We start from the raw sequence: 18026 nt of genomic DNA on the forward strand, positions 1-18026 counted from the left end.
CCTGCGTTGTGCACACATCCATATGTTTATCTGTTGCCAGATGATTTATAAAAACAATCTGCAAACATGGTCTTTACACTACATAAAATATCAACCCAGCAGTCCAGTTGGATTCTAAATGACTAAGCTGGTCACCTCAGATGTTGATGTTTCTTCATCTCTCTTGGCTAAGAACACACCGCAGACAGCAAGACTTTAAACACATGAAAAAATATTGGTGAGTCGAGCCATATGTGCCGCTCTTCAGATGCGTGTGTAGATGTAGTTGCCAAATTTGACAGCATTGGAAAAGATATTCACAGATTTGGAATTTCCAGATCAGCAAATCATAATAATAATATTAATAATAATAGGCATTGTTTGTGTGTTGACAATGTTCACATAACCTCTCTCCAACCACAGTGATCTATCTATCTACACATATATATATATATATATATATATATATATATATATATATATATATATATATATATATATATATATATATATATATATATATATATATATATATATGAGGGAAAGCCCCAACTATATATATGTTACATTTTTTTATTTTTTTATTTTTATTGACTGCATTTATCCATCCATGCATTCGCTTCCGCTCATCCTGCACCCTGAACAGGTCGCCAGCCTGTCGCAGGGCCAACACAGAGAGACAAACAACCTTTCACACCTATGGGCAATTTAGAGTAGCCAGTTAACCTAACCCCAGTAAGTGCATGTCTTGGGAATGTGGGAGGAAACCCACGCAAGCACAGGGAGAACATACAAACTCCACACAGAGAGAGGGAGAGGCCTGGGCCACGGTGGAATCGAACCCAGACCTTCCAGATGTTATTCTAACTGTGAGGCAGAAGTGCTAACCACTGCGGAACCGTGCTGCCCTGACTGCATTTAGCTTTGAAAAATTGTATTTTCATCAGCTTTTCCATAACCACCATCTCACAAAATCCATAGATTTTGAAACCTGATTGTTGATCATTGATCATTGTCCACTCATATCCTATTAGAGCACCGCAGAAGATGAGAGTACAAAGAGATGATGTAATTGCATGTAAAAAAAAAAAAAAAAAAAAACCTCAGTTGATGGAAAACAATGTAGACATATGATGGAAATGTGGCACTTCTGTATTAATCTAATGAGCATTGAACTGTCCTTATCTGCCACCGCATGTAGTCTGTATAGTAGAGTCTAAGTTAGAAGCTTCATTTAGTTTTTACTGATGCAAAAACATTGCCACCCCAGACAAGCATCTCTAAGTCAGAGTGGCAGTTTGATGACAGTTTAACCTGTAGCTAGAACAGTGCCAAACTAAGGTGGAGATTCATGCCCTGGACGCAATCGAGACTCACATAAAATTTTCACAACGAACCATCCAGTCACTCGTTTGGATCAAAGTGGTAGACCAGCTATTCCTAGGGCCATGCCGCTAGCATGGCTTGAAAACTGGGTTATGTGTGTGTTTTGAAGAAAAGCAGATACAGAGCCGAGGGCATGGGGATGTGTATGTGAGAATCTGTGTGCTCGGGATGCTGCTGCTTGACCTCAAGGTGTGATGACAAGTGAGTGAAGCCGAATAACAGAGCAGCTGATGCCTCCATTTCGCTGTCTGTGCGTGTGTGTGTGTGTGTGTGTGTGTGTGTGTGTGTGTGTGTGTGTGTGCGTGCGTGCGCGCGTGTCTGATCAGGGGGTGGAGGGGCTACGTTACTGACACCTTCAGTTATTTATAGCTTCTTTATCACACAGCACATTTTTATCCCCTCTTTCTCCTTCGCTCTTTGCACTTGCTGTAATGTTCTCAGAAACGCACACACACAAACACGCACGCACACGCTACGTGAGTAACTCTGTCAGGACAGTGTTGACAGGAGTCGGTCACTGTGCACTTTGTCACTACCAAGAGCTCTGTCGACGAAGAAGGGAGTGGATGCACGGCATAGTGATAAAAGAACCAATCACGGGGCTTTGTGTGTGTGTGTGCGTGGTTGTGTCAGAGCAAACAGTGGTAGCTAGCAACAATGCAGGGCCGAGATAAAGACCTAATTGCACAGTGCGCTGTGTAGGCTTTGTGTTCTGTGAGTGTTCACATGAGTAGGTGTGAGGATAAAAATATGAGTCGGGGGATAATGGGAGACGGTAAGGAGAGAGGCAGGCACGTTATGTTTGATATCATTTGTGCGTGTGAACAGTTTTCTTCCTCTGGGTTTCCCCGACTAGCTTTAAATATGTTTGGCTTTAAGGTTGAAGCCGTCTTATTCTCACTGTCTTGACAGTATCGGGTTGTTTAAGTGTCAATAGAGCCATCAAACCCCCATATTGAGTCTTTAATAAGCAGTAATCATCAACACAGATTAGTAGAAGCATGAGACCCTAATTAGTATATTAAATAAATAAGTAAATGGCACCATAAGGCACTACTCAATGTACTCAGTTGGGCAAAGTACACTTCAGTTGGGCATCATACATATTCTTTAACCTGATTATTATATTAACACCTGCTGATTGGCCCCTAAAATGGCAGCCACACAATGATATCATGGAATAATGTTGTGGTTAAATTGCCCATATGTCTGTCTCTCTGTCCATCTGTCTGGCTCAGTGTGAAACTAAACTATGTTTCAGGTCACCGTGCAGATTGTGCCAAGGCTACGTGAAATTGCACACACACCAACACCGAAACACGCAGACACACAAAGTGCCTCCGCTTTGCTGACAGAAGGGCTCGGAGAGTGGGTAATGAGAAAAGGTCCTCATGCATGAAAGCTCACGTCAGTGGGCAAGCCAGCCTCTCTCTCTCTCTCTCTCTCTCTCTCTCTCTCTCTCTCTCTCACTCACACACACACACACACACACACACACACACACACACACACACACACACACACACACGTCAGATTACACTCATATCACTAATCTTACATCTTTGCTCAGCCGTATTCTCTTTAGTGACCTTTTGTGTCTTGCTTTGTCTCCCTGAGTTAGTCAAGATAACAGTAAAAACTTTCTAGGGAGATAGTTCTACTTTTTTTCTTCCATCAACTCTCCTAAATAGTTTCCTACTTGGACTGGTTAAGAATCAGATCAAAGCACTGAATTACAAGTTTAAGATAAAAAATATATATATATATATATCCACAAAATGCATAAAAAATACAGATTACCCTTTGAGAACAACACACACACACACACACACACCGTTTATACTCATACAAAGTGCTGTGGTGCTGGGCTTCAGATCCAGGGTTTTGTGTTTTTGGATTGAATTGTTGTTAATAGCCTTCTCTGTATTTACCTGTGTCCTCTTAAGTCTTCATATCATAGTCATTCCTCACTTAGTTTCTTCCTGTTTTATTTTGATACTATCTCGTGTGCCTTGTGTTTAGTTTTACTTCCCTCCCTTGTCTCGTTGACCCTGATTAGTTTCAGCTGTGTTTCCCACGGTTACCTCTCCCCTGGTAATCTTGTTTATGTGTTATCTGAGTCTCCTCTTCTCCTTGGTCGCGTCTTCCACGTTTGCCGTGTGCTCTGAGTTTCCTGAGTGTGTTTGGATTCCTTGTTATCGTTTGGATTTTGGACTTTGTGATTTGCTGGGCCAAGACACATTAAAGCTTGTTTAAAGTTTATTCCTGTCTCAAGAGTCCTGCATTTGGGTCCATAAAAGAAAACCTTGTCCTCCACACAGTGTTTCATGACCCAAAGGTGGGCTAGAGATAGACTGAAACTCATCATACTAAACCAAGTTTACTGCAGGGGAAAGAACCACTGCCTTCACCTGGATAAAAATATTAGATTTCACCTTGTCGGAGGATTGTTTTAGCAGTCTATGTCAAGTTAACTGTTAAAACGCTGTTTGCTGTGTGTTAGCATGCTACAATGTGACATAATGTAGGTAAAACACACAGCAGGCATGCTGAGTGTCAGGATCCTCAGGTTTTCCCATTCATCCTCACATCTTATTGCCCATGTCCTCTTATGTTCCTCATGAAAGGCTCAGTTTTTTTAGTTTACCAGGTTTTAGTCTTTCTCAGTTCTTTGCAAGCAGACAGATTTGACAAGGAGTCACATTCCCACAATGCAAAGTTAGTTATTAAATGTTTTCCCATCCAGAAGAGCCATTCTGTCTCTATTGTCGTTACTTTAGCATTTACTTTAGCATTACTTTAGCACACATCACCCTGTCTATTGGCATCTTCAGCTCAAAACGCTTTTTCCTCAGAGACTGCAGCATCCAATTAAGTGTTTGTCCTTGTTTCACCTTTTTAGTGGGGAAGGAAAGTAAGACAAAAACTGGCTTTAGTGCACAAAACTGCAAAAAAAAAAAAAAGATGTAGAAGTATTTACTACTGAGATGCAGTGTATATTCGTGTGTCTCTATGCTTAGGCTCCCCTTGTAAATTTGTTTGACATGCAACCTGCTGATACTTAAACATATACAAATAAATCAGATTCTCTGTCCTAGTTCCAGTCTATAGCTCTAAGCTTTGGCCCTCACTGTGTAAGTCACTGATGTAAATAGAAGTGTGGTATGTTTATATAGGACTGGCACACCGCCTGATTGATCTGAAACATTACACTGTGCTGTCCTTAAGACCGCAAACACACACACACACACACACACACACATAAACAGCAAACACTGTTGGACGCTCACATAAACCTTTAATCCAGTGTATAGTAGCACTCGTTTGCCATATGTCAAGAAGCACCACCTCAAATACACACTAACCACACTGCGTGCAGTTGTAGAGGTTTTTGAACTATAAACTATATGTCAGACATTAACTATTTTGCACCATCTCTGTGGTCTGTTTTCTTTGAAGGGAACCTAGGCTTTTCCTTATTTTCTCTCACGTATATTCTGTCATAATGGTGGATGCTCATATTAAACTTTGATTTCATTTTCATTCAGATAATGAGGTCTAATATGATCATCTCAGGCATGCAGCTCTGGCTAGACAAGGCAAGCCCAACCACCTGCTGGTCAAACCTTCTGTTTGCAAGGGGAAACCAATCAAGCGAAAGCAAAGTAAAAGAGGAGCAAAGCTAGTTTGTTTCAGACAGTGGATGACCTGGTGGATGCACCAAGACCTGATATAATGTAAAAGTATTTTGTTGTGTTAATCAAGTAAAGCCACGTTTAAACCACTGTGGAGTACACAACCAGAGTGTGTGCACACCATAGTACTTAAAACAAAGTAAGACATTCATGCTCATGACTGATGCTACATACTGTATTTGCTGTACAGTTTGACACCATGCTCTCTAACCAATTGTGAACAATTTCTATTTGACAGCGGCTGCATTTGTTCTTAGTTCCTTTGCAGTCATCCATCCATCCATCCATCCATCCATCCATCCATCCATCCATCCAGCCATCCATCCATCCATCTATCCATCCATCGTCTCCCGTTTTTTCTTTTTGTATTTCAGTTCTCTGGTGACATTTTTTTTTTTAATTGGACCACTTGGTACTAAAATAAGGTTGTGTAAAGTAAGATTTCTAAGTCTGTTTGTCTCTAATGTGTGTCAGGAGGACAGAGTGGGTAGCCAAAGATACAGGGCTATATAATACACACACAAGAAAAACAGGTCATTGCAAGTGTTATGGAAGTGGATGTAGCTCTTTAAAGATGTGTTACATGAAGAAGCTGAGTTCTGCCTGTGCTGGAGGGTTGTTCATCCTGATTTATGTATGTATGGTGATGTTGTCTATCAGAATTTCCTCACATTGTTGCCTCAACCTGTATCTGTCTGTTTGCATCAAGCATTTGTTTTGTGGTGTCCTGCCTATTGTTTGTGGCTGTCCATCTCTCTGTCATTTCTCTCTGTGGGACTTTGTCTGATTTGTCCATATGAGCGGTCGCCTGCATAGCTAACTGTCTCTGAGACTGACTGTCTTTGTGGCCTTGTGTCAGGTGCAGTGAAAGACATTGTGGCATTTAAAACAGCAGGATCCACTTCTGTGAGCACTGTGTGCTTAAATGTCAGGTTAGCCTATGGTTATGGGCCCATCCTCCCTCCTCTCTGGTCCAGGCTCTCTTTCACCTCCACTTATCTCCCTCTTTATTCCCTCTCCACCTGTTTCCTCCTTTATATATCCCAGGTACATATAAATGCATTTGCCATGTGCTTTTAATGTACTTTTTTTTATCAGATTGGGAAGCAGGTCTGTACATGCACACAAACTTTGCTGTGCACTGTGTATTTCTGTATAGGGAGCAAAGCCCCAAATACTTAGCAGTGTCTAATGCCTGTGCGTCTTTTTGCATCTAGGATCATCCATGAGGACGGTTTCTCTGGCGATGATGTAAAGCAGTACAAGCCCGTTGTTTACAGCAACACCATCCAATCTCTGGCCGCCATCGTCCGCGCCATGGATACACTGGGCCTGGAGTACGGAGACAAAGAACGCAAGGTCAGCTCTCATCCTCGGGCATGCATACACACTTTCCAAGCGCTTCCAGCAGACACCTACACCATCAATGACAAATTTTCCAAATGCTGTCACCAAAATTGTAGTTTGTGATGGCAGAAATAAGACTGTCACAGATGGAGAAGTTTTGGGATTTTTTTTAATATTCTCAATTCCAAAACTGTGAACTGAATAAGGCTCATTGGAAACATGGTGCACTTAGTTCACGCAGCAAATGCTCAGCCAGCAGTCCTGAATGAAGCAAGCAGCCACTGGATGGACCGCAGAAGACCTGAGATAGATCAGGGCCAGGGCAACGTGTGCCTTACAGAGTTACTGTCTTTCAACCAAAGCACTAGGAGTCCAACTCTTGTGTCAGACCTGTTAAAGTACATGTGGGCAAGACAACGATCTCTACCAGCTTCAGCTCCTTGCTTTGACCTATTTGATGAAAAAATATCCCTGTATGCAGTTATGGAAGATATAACTTTAATTTCACCCTCTGCAGTGACTACGTGTATGGTATGTTTATGCAATATAGTGTAGGTGGAACGTGTTAAAGATCCATAAGACTGGCTTTGCTGTGCTTTGTTGCAAAAAAACAAAAAGCTGGTGGCATTAATTATCTGTTAAAATACCTTCAGGTGCAGCGGTATATATATCAATGTGGAGGACGCACAGTCACCAAGCCATAGTGAATCACATAGCAGGATTCAAGGATCATATTTGTTAATGGTTATAATGGTTAATGCATACAGTACCTTGCCCATGCATTTCAGTTTTGACAGGTTACACATGTAGTTAGCAGTGGCAGCTGTGTAATGTAAAAAAAAATTACAACCCGTTCTCACTCCCAAAATGTTACTGCCGTTTGGTCCAAGCTGCTGGCGTATCAAAGAGGCATTAAGCACATGCTGCCCTTTCACATCTGTGCCATGATGCAGTTGTTAGGCAATAGTAAGACAGGTCTCTCACCCTCAACAATGAATATATAAAACAAATTAACATTATGTTAACGTTCACTTAGTAAGCATCCATTTTTAATGCACAGGATTAATATTGTGTAAGGGAATATTTTAAACAAACTGTGATCCTTCCCTAAACCGATGCAAGTAGAGGTTTTATGTCTAAATGTAACCAAGGAGAGAATAAAGCAAAAGTAAAAAGCAAGTGAACACAAACCATAGCAGGACACCGCTTCCTCCTGAGTGACAAAGTTGCAATTTATTTCACTGCCAACCTCTGCAACCCCAGTGGCATCTGAGGTTAGGGTTGACAGCGTTTTGAAATTAACCTCATCTGCGTCTCTTTGTGCGTCTGCTTCACAAGTGCTTGGCTTTTAATGCAGACAGCAACACAGTGGTGATCAGCAGATGCCGCATACGCTATTTCATGACAATATAATAAATGCGTTGAACAATTTGTTAAAGTTTTGAAGTCATATTTTAAAGGTCTTTATACAGAGCTTCTCTCCTGCTGAGACTGAGTGGCGATTTTGACTTTGTTATTGAGTGTTATCTCTTCAGTACTCTATGTCTTTCATTTATTACACTGTCTTTACCAACACTAATTCAATGTAATGGGAATGGCCGTGAACTAACTCTGTCATGCTTGTGCCAAAATTCCTTCATGCCAATCTAAGTTAGTCCTGCTTCTAAGTCCTCTAAATCCCAAAGCATACAAGTTCAGTATATGATACGCTAATTGAGGATTATGAATCTAATCCACAGAAGAGCATCAATTCTATCTCAGCACAGAGCAGTGGCACGAGGTTAATCAAGTATTGCTTTATGCTCACCTCAGTTTTAGATCCCAAAATTCTAATAAATCAGGTCATTAGACTTGTCATGATGTGATTCAAGCTTTGAGTGGTGCAGTCAAATACAGCCATATGTGGCACTGTCAGTTAAATGCATGGAGAAGATCAGATACAAACGCATGGGCTTAGCTTTTGAATGCAGTGCTGTAGGGACAAGTGCTGAATGAACCCTGAGCCATCACCTTGCTCCCCTCTTCTTGTGGTAAATTCTAGAATACATACAATAGCTGATGCATTTAAATCCTATATTTTTTTGTTTCTATTCTGTTAGACTTGGAACATATCAAGCAACCTGATCCATCTGTGTGAGTCAGATGAAACTTTGACAGGAAAACTTTCATGCTGTTGTTCTTGATGTTGTATACAAGGTCCAAAATAAATGTGCCCATTCCTGATGTAAGTATATATAATTATGACAGTTCTGTGTAGTTCCTGATGACGCACTGACCTAACAGTCATGATGATGTCATGATGACAGTCTTGAAGTTGAATGCGTCACTGAGTGCATTGTTGACTTGAATACATGCAGAATTGCTCTCTAACTTTACTGTGTGCTCTGATAACATATGTCATTGACCTTAACCTTATCCAAAGGCGTGGTATATTTTTAATCACAGTGCCACTTTTGATACGGCATGTAGAGGGCTGAAATAACAACACATCTATTGATTAGGATATGATATGTGTGTGTGTGTGTGTGTGTGTGTGTGTGTGTGTGTGTGTGTGTGTGTGTGTGTGTGTGTGTGTGTGTGTGTGTGTGTGTGTGTGTGTGTGTGTGCGCTGTCTTAGTTAGACCATTGAAATGAGGACATTTAGGAAATGTGGTAGGGTGAGGAGTCAAGGTTAGCCATACAAATGTGTGTGTATTGATGTGTGTGTGTCTGTTGGCGGGTTTAATATATCAAGGTATTGCATTTCTAGTTAGAGGTAAAGTGAACAGCCTGAGGCATTGTAGATTATTATTTGTGTAGGGTCAATCCATCCAACCAGCGAGCCATGCATCCATCCATTTTCTACCACTTACCCAGCTTTGTGTCATGGGGACAGCAGTCAAGCAAAGCTTCCCAGACCACTCCCTCTCACCCCCCCAAGGTGTTCCCAAGACACCCAAGAGTATAGAAATTTTGTTATTTGGGAGGTTTAACATTTTAGCTGGGTTGGAAAAGCCACTCTTAGTGTCTAAAATAAGATTTGTGTACTACAATATTTATGGCTAATTAAATCAAATTAAAGTAATGTATATTTCAAGACTAGGCATAAAGATTAGTGGATAGTAAAAGGTGTGGAAATGGAATTAAAGTGTTCAAGAAGAGACATATTGTAGTTGATATGGAGGCAAAAAAAAAACAGGATGGAAACAGGAAAGTAGATTTTTCAAGGCAAAATGGAGAGAAGGCGACAGTGAACAAGAAACAGAAGGGGAGCCCAGAATGAACTGTGTTTACATCTGACTTCCCCACAAAGTAACCAGAGGACTGAGACATCCTACCCACATCAATAAAGGATGCGGAGTGAACTTCAAAAATGTTTCATACCGACGTTCTTTACGCTAATTCTACTCTCTTTTTACTCTTTTGAATTTCCCACTAACAGTATGCGAGGATCTCAAACATCAGACTTCTCCTGTCCTACCTTTTTCCTGTCCTTTGCTCTCACCTCATCTTCTAATAACACCCCACCCACCCGCCAATCTGTTTCCCTTGCCTTCGCCAGTTGCTGTGGCAACCCAGTGTTTTCCCTTGCTCTCAACACATTCCGCAAGCCTGTGTCCAAGGGCGGTGTGACACATACACTTGCAGACACACAAACATGCGCACGTATGCAACACATGCACACTCTATGATAGCTTGCTTGAAATAGATCTTTAAGCACTTTTCACTCAAGCTTCAAACAAGAAGAAGGTTCAAAGGGAAACCTCTTTTGATTAAGTGTCAAAACCGCCGCTTGACCTTAAATAAAGCTCTATACTGTCACCATGTCCTGAGGTGGTATATTTTCGGGATGTCCATCCTTATGTGCATACTGCTCAGTCCCTCCCATTCTTCTGATTGCAATATCTTATGGATGCTTTTAGGGAATTTCTTCATATTTAGTCCAAGCAGGGATGAACATAATTTTGTGGTTAAGGTCAAGCTCGTGGTCAAGGACAAGTATAATAAAAAGTCAGGCAACCACATGGCAGTAATTACAGCTGCAAGAACTGACTGCTTACCAAATCTCTCCTGCAAACAGAAATTGTAAAAAAGCAAAATAGTTTTAATTTATTAAAGTAGTTGTAAAGCTAAAAATGTTAGAATAGCAAAGTTTAGGCTAATGCCGTCATCTGTGTCTTGCTTTGCTAACAGTTTCCCTGTATTCCCGAGCAAACATGTATTTAAAGATAATGACACACCCACTAAATGCATTGGTTAGTTGACTTTAAAACCAAGCTGTTCCACTTGTATAGCCAATGTTCTTTTTTTTCTCTTTTTTTGAGTCATAGATAATCAGTGTGTGCTGTGCAGATGCGTTGGCCTCAGGCTCCATTTATCAGTAGGTATATAAAAATAAATGAAACCAGAGGCAGAATGGCAGAAAACATACTGTACATATAACACAAACTAGTGATTGAGATCGACTCCACTTCAGCATATTCATTAACATTTTGTTGCAGGAAAAGGGGTTTCAGTGGGGAGGGCTGTTGAGCGTAACTAGGACAGAACACAGATCCTGATTTTATAACCACCACATTGTGTAACAGAATCACCATAAGTTGAAGACAATGACTGCACTGTGATTTCTGCTATATTTAAATGTACTCACTAAATTTACCTTTAATCCTTCCTTAACACAGTAACCACAGAGAGTGATGGTCCTGCAGCAGGACAGGAAGCACTGACATTCAGAGGGGATTATTGGTGATTTTTCTTTTGCCCCGAAAGTCTCCAACTTTCAACTGGCACTTTTCTGAGAATGAGACACTAAAGGGCTGTGTTGCTATATCACAAGATTTAGCAGCATAGCCCTGTAGCAACAGTAGGGTGAAATGACATGCGGTGATGACTGCTTTAAGTAAGAGCGTATGTTTCTTTATTTTTCTGTGTTCAACAACAAATAAATGAACAAATCAAAAGCCCAGCAGGCAAGTATTCAGGTCTTGGTGATTAGAAGGAAATTAAGGACACAGCTGCTATTCAACTGCAGCACACCCAACTACTGACATCAGAAAAACACTCGGTGTCTCGATGGACCCTTAGAGGGAGAAAGGGAAAGAAGATAAGCAGGAGATGGGTGCAGAGGGATGAGATGGTAGGATGGATAGAGTGTGGAAGAGAGCAATAAAAAGAGAGCTTGCAGACAGGTTGCTGCCTGTTGTTGTGGAAACTAGCTAAGTTATTCTCATGGGTTAGTCTGTGTGCATATGTGTTTGTACGTGTGAGTTCCAAGTTGTGGGTACATGACCAACACCCCACTGAAGACGATGTTCCCATTGCTCATTAAAGAATAAAATGGGCACATGGGCATCTTGAAATGTAGAAGAAAAATATAGTTCATTTTCCCCTTTTTAGGTTGTCTAAGGTTTTATATATCAGGATGCAATAAAAATAAGATATCCTTAACAGATCTTTGGCAGTTTTCTGGTCTGGAGCATTCGGGTGTGTGTTAACACAATGCCACAGAGGAAAGAGATCAGCAATGATCTTAGAGAAGCAGGTTTTGCTCAGACTCTGCAGACCTCAGTCAGCATGTTAAATGTTGATGACAGTACAGTTAGAAAAAAAGAATGAACAGCCACAGGACACATTGAGGTGACCGTGAACTCCTCTGTAATCCAAAGTATTCTAGAGTCGGTTATGATGTCATCTGTCACACAGCTAAAGCTTGGCCATTGGGTCGTGCAAACGGGCAATGATCAGCAAATCGACTGTAAAATGAGCGAGACAGAAAAGAATCAAGGTGTTGCTGTGTTCCAGTCAAAGACCAGACTGCAAACTGATTGAAAGGCTGTGGCGAGACTTTAAGAGAGCTGTGCAAAAACGAATCCCCGCAAACCTCAATGAACTCAAGCAATGTTGTAAAGTTTCCTCCACAATGATATGAAAAACTGAACAGTTACTGTTATTGCTGCTAAAGGTTGTACTTAGTTTTCACACACTGCTTCTGCATTTTGGCTCTGTTTTTGATAAATAAATAAAGGCACGGTGTAATATGTCACATGTCTGAGTTTGTTTTGACCTAATTTTAAGACCTGCTGACCTGTCTTGATATGTAAAACCTTGAAATGAAAGATGGTGTACCTTCTTTTTACCATGACTTTATCTATTACAAGGAACATTGGCACTGTAGTTTTACCAAAGCATTTAAAAACAGTGATGCCAGCCAACTCTGAACTACAGTGTTCCAAGTTTAAGTCCACCTGATAATCTTTATTTCCTCTGGTTTTCCTTTGAAAGGAATGAGTAGAATCCCTGTGAGTTGAGGGTAAGCGTCACAGCAAAGAAGAAGTTGGAAAGCACTGATAAATGTAGTGTTTTAACAGGATTTATTGATATATATATATATATATATATGTATGTATCCTTATTCTTTGCAAGTCACAAAATTCAATGTTGAGGTTTAATTTTTTTCAGCATCTATACATTGCAAAATCAGAAGCAGTTGTGGCTGAGTTTGCTTTTTTCTTGCAGTGTTCGGATGTCATCAGTTTGGCTGCCAGTCTGGCTTTGGGTGTCCCTCTATGTGATGAAAGAGTAAAATTAAAACTTTAAATTGCAGCTCAGTAACTCCAGAATTAGTCACATCTCCTAATTTGGCTGCCGTGCTGTGGACTGACTTATTTGAAATACAGGTAATAATGATGAAAAGGACACAACATATTGCTGATTTAAACTTCTCAGTGCAGACAACAGCAAAATTAATAACTGAAAGGAGCAAACAGGACATCCCTGGGTGTGTGTGGATCAACCATTAATGAAAAGACAGTTGTCACTACACAATTCTTAGTGTGTGTCCAGAGTGTCAGTGTACCCAAACCTGTAACACATGAATTTGTGGTCATAGCTCAGCAAACTTTGAATGGTGCGTATCATTGTAGATCTATTCCAGCCAGGTTATGAAGGTCATTGTATGGGCATAGCTTCTCCTACACACACACACACACATTCAGATGTTTGAAGCTTATTTGTGTATTTCTGTGTGCTGTCAAGTGTGTGTGTGTGTGTGTGTTTGAAGTGTGTGTCAGTCTGCCACCTTCCTGCAGCGCTGAGCTCCCTTTGATTGTGTTCCCCCCCTCCCTTCCCTCCTCCTCTTTTGTTATTTTCAGCATCATCCCTTTGTCTCTCCCCTCTTCACACCCTCTGTCCTTTATTCCTCTCTCCTCCTTTGTTCGTTTCCCTCTTTCCTGCCTGTCGCTCTTTATCACTTCCTTTTTCCTCTCTTGTTCTTCATTCCAGTCTGATTCAAACCCCCTCTGCATCTTCCTAGTTTAGTCTAGTCTCCCCATGTTTCTTTCCCCCTCTTCCCTTTCTCTCATTTAGGGATTTTTGTTTCCCTGTAGCCTTGCACTTCACTCTCTTCATCTAATCTAATAGAGCAATAAACTAAACTAAACTGTCAATGCACCTGATTGGCTAACTCAATCAATTAATCAAGACTCTCAAACTTTAATCCCACCTCCCAGTGGTGAGAGGTCATTAGTCTCTGGGTTACTGCAGCTGGCTAATTAACATACACACACATACACATCCTGCCGCTGTGTGGATTTTAGGCCAGCTGTGTGTGTGTGTGTGTGCATGTGTGCGTGGATGCATTTGTGCTAAATGTGTGAGTCTATGCAGAGAGCGTTAAATATAGAAATCCAGCGTAAACCAGAGAGAACAGAGAGAAAGCCTCTGCATCATTAAAGCGAGATTGTCAGTGCAAAGAAATGAACCGTCTCCTAGCAACAAAAAGGACCATGATCCCATACCTGAAATTTGGGAGTGTGCGTTATCCACGTCTTTGTTTCCATGAGTGTTACAGGTCAAATTTTGAAGATGCTGCAGTCTATCTTTTATTATTTATACTGTATCTGTATGGCTCATGTTGATACACACTTTTTCAGTATTTTTACACAAGCGGAGACTTTAAACAGTTATTTGTTTGAGGCTCTGTAAGAAGCAAGACTCCTTAACTTGGCTCTTTCTGTGGGTGTACATACTGAGCTTCACCTGCTGGATCAGTGATTCTCCAGGTTGAGTGGGTTTTGCAGTAGAATCAGGAGGAGTATTTCCTCTCTGATGGTGAGGATGGGCTGAAGCCTGCCCTCCTGTGCTGGTTGTGGGGTGCAGCTTTGTTTAGTCTTTAATGTAATCACCAGGAGAGCTGCCAGTGCTCTGGCCCAGGACTAGCTTTGATGCATTTGGAGCACAGCATCTAGCCTCCTCGCCACCGTCACCGGATTCCCTTTTTTGGCTAAATGATTGAGATATAAACTCATAACTTCTCAGTACTGGGAACTTTTGTATATGGACTGAGAAATTGGGTTAATAAATAAACAACAACAACAACAACCATTTCTTTTGTAAGTTTTCTGGTTAAAATAATAATATAATTTCCCAGATTCAGACTCTGACTTTCACCTTGACTCACATGCCAGCCACCGCCGCAAGTCCTGGTTTTAGATGAATTACAAATTGTTTGAAAGCTGTTATTGCCCTTACTGCAGTCATTTTAAGGGTGGCATCAACTTGAGTAATGCTGTCTTGACTTCAGCTGTCTTTCCTCTGCTATGCACCGCATACCTTTCCACACATACAAACAGTGTAACAGAGAACAAAGGATTGAAGAGAAACTGGTGTCAGTCTCTACTTCATGCAGACACTGACTGACATTAAGCTGAAGTAAGACAAGTACACATAAGCGAGGCAATTAAAAAAATGTAATTTTTATTAATCTTCATTTTTTTTTCATTGTATTTATTTTTGTGAAATTTTTCTTTGGTTTCCTTAGGGTGTGGGGCACTCTGGAAATTGTGGGAAACATTTTTTTTTTCTGTACTGCAGCAAAAAGCCTCGATTCAGTGGTTTCAGTGGCATTTGGTTTGAATCTGAGGACCAGCTGGGACCTTCCTGTGTAGAGCTGGCATGTTCTTCCTGCTCTCTGACAGTCCAGAGACATGCAGGTTTAGTGAACTGGGCACCTTAGAATGCCTGTTGGTGTGAATGTGAGTATGAATGTGTCTGTCTTTGTGTGCCAGCCACTGTGATAGATTGCCAGCCAGTGTATGCTGGGATAGTATCCAGCATCGAGTGACCTTGAAGCAGCTAAGCGGTTTAGAAAATGGATGGATGACTTGACTCAGTAACATCTCAGTGATGCTTAGTGTCGGGGAAACAAGCATTTTACATTTTCCTCAAGAGGCTGCAGCTAATGATTTTTTTTTTTTTCATTTTACTTTCAGGGATTAAAAATAAGTGAAAGAGTTTTTTGTCAGTTGGTTATTCAATTAGACACTTTCAGTTATAACATATATAAGGAGTGAGATTGATTTAATTTTGTTATTGTTGTAGATTAAACTGATCAAAGGCTGCTTGCTTTGCCTGTCCTGACTGCACGCCGATCACACACAGATATTTGTATATGAGAATTAGTCTCCTTTTGAGATTGTTACAGATCATTTATTTTATCTGAGAAAATCTTGAGGTTTCAGAAACATGTCAGGCAGCAGACAAAATGATGCCTATCATTTTTGCCATTATCATCCACTCAGGGAATAATTAGTTCTAGTAGCACAAGGTTTTGTGTGTGTATGTGTGGTTGTGTGTGTTTGTGTGTGTGTGATTGCATGTGTCAGTGTTTCTGTGAACCAACGGTGCCTTTTAGATGAAGCCTGCAGAACACGTCAAAGTTTATAATATCAGAAAGGCTCACATTTGGGCCTTTAGGGTAGGCTACATACACACATACACAGCCAGTCCTCTGTTTCCATAAATTGCCCTGTAACCCCTTAAAACCACACATACACACACACACACACACTAAATACACAGCCTCTCACTCTCTCTCACACTCACTCACTAACCTCCTTGCTGTATTTGCCAGACTGGCGCTGCCAGCATCATATGACAGGCACATGGACCTGTCTTGCCATGCCAAGCCACAACACTGTGCCACTAAGAATGGGACCATGATGCCTTGCTCCTGTCGCCCTCAGTTACCAAGGCCGCCAATCATCAGTGGTGGTTTGCAAAACAGAGAGGAAAAAACTCTCACTTCCAGAAATCCAGCACATGCACAAAGCAGAGAGACTTTACGGAGTAAATTCTGGGAAATCAATGGGGAATTTTGAGTTTTGGGGTGTAGGAACACCTTAGGTTGGCCTGTTGATGTCTTGATTTTTTTCCATCCTAAAGTCATGACAGACTAGTAAGAGAACTGTGGGAAGTTTCTAAAGATGTTTTGCGCAAACTGTGTGCCTACCACCTTAATAACTGTGTTTGGGCCTAATATTCCTCTCTGTCTGGATCTCAATAATAACAGAACACCATAAAGAATGTTAGAGAGGCTTTTGTCATAATAAAATAAATAGTTTGATGCCCTTGAGTCACCCTATTAGACTTGTGATCAGTCAGTCAGTAAGGCAACTGGCATTTGTGTGTGTGTGTGTGTGTGTGTGTGAGAGAGAGAGCTTAGTCGTAGAGCTTTCTCAAGGGGTGTAAATGACCTCAGGGACTGGGTTCTCAGGTGCTAGGAGAGAGAACATGGACTATACTCCCCCATGAGGCAGTGCGAGAGAGGGAGAGAGGGAAAGAGGAAGAGAAACATGACTTATTTGAATTATTTTCCCTCAGGTGTAAAGCATGATGAATAGAGTGGTGGAGAAGAGGATAAGAGCATGGAAAGGGAGGGAGAGGCTCGGAGATGTTCCTTAGGGGTTAGCACATTGACACACCACTATGCCATTCCTACTTATGTGTCTGTATAATGGATCAGGTTGGTAGAGCATCCTGTATTATTGTTATCACATTTCCATCCCTCTGTAAGGCAGAGAAATATCATTATTATTGCATTTTTGGCCACAGCAGCTTTTATCAGCAGTGTAGACAGACAGGAAATGGGGGAAAGATGCAGGGGAAGACACGTGGGCAAATTGGCAACAGGTCAGGACTCGAACCTGCGCCGCCCACACCGCAACGCGGCGCAGCGGACGTATGTGGTCGCCGGCTCCACCACTAAGACACGCAGGCGCCCGAGAAATAGCATTATTTTCATATCATTATTTTTCTGCACCTGTTCAAAGTGCGCTACTTTCAGCTGCTTCCTTATTCACAAGGGGTCGTCACAGTGGGCAGCTCCGCATGTGTGATTTAGCAGATTTGTTTGTTGTGGGGTTTTTATTGTTTTTTTTTTTGGTTTTTTTTACACCAAATACCCTTCCTGATGTACCCCTCAGGGGTTTTGTGACTCATCCCTGGACTGAACCAGGGAGTTTTTGCTTGTTAGGTGAAATGTAATCCACTATGGAGCACACTGCATCAGCACAGAGTAAGGATACAATTTACTCGTGTTCTGTGTACATTCACTGCTGTTTGCAAACACCCAGCAGAGTGGAGTATAGAATGATATACAGCCGGAAGTGGAAATGGTTGGTTAACTCGGTTAAGTTGTCTGGCTGCCTTGTGCTAAGTGTAAAGTTTGGTGGAGGGGGCATTATGGTGTGGGATTGCTTTTCAGGAGTTGGGCTTGGCCCCTTCGTTCCAGTGAAAGGAACTCTTAATGTTTCAGTATACCAAGACATTTTGGACAATTTCATGCTCCCAACTTTGTGGGAA

General features: G+C 41.3%; 1 protein-coding gene across 3 annotated transcripts in view; it reads left to right on the forward strand.

The window, feature by feature from the left end:
- The window catches only part of gnao1a (guanine nucleotide binding protein (G protein), alpha activating activity polypeptide O, a), a 92321-nt gene that overhangs the window by 15120 nt on the left and 59175 nt on the right, over window positions 1-18026 (forward strand). For all 3 annotated transcript variants that reach the window (XM_030732030.1, XM_030732029.1, XM_030732028.1), the window contains exon 3: window positions 6278-6419. In XM_030732030.1, the coding sequence (XP_030587890.1) occupies window positions 6278-6419 (142 nt within the window). The remainder of the gene's footprint in view (window positions 1-6277; window positions 6420-18026) is intronic.

Source organism: Archocentrus centrarchus, chromosome 6 (genome assembly GCF_007364275.1).
Source record: "Archocentrus centrarchus isolate MPI-CPG fArcCen1 chromosome 6, fArcCen1, whole genome shotgun sequence".
Classification (NCBI taxonomy): domain Eukaryota; kingdom Metazoa; phylum Chordata; class Actinopteri; order Cichliformes; family Cichlidae; genus Archocentrus; species Archocentrus centrarchus.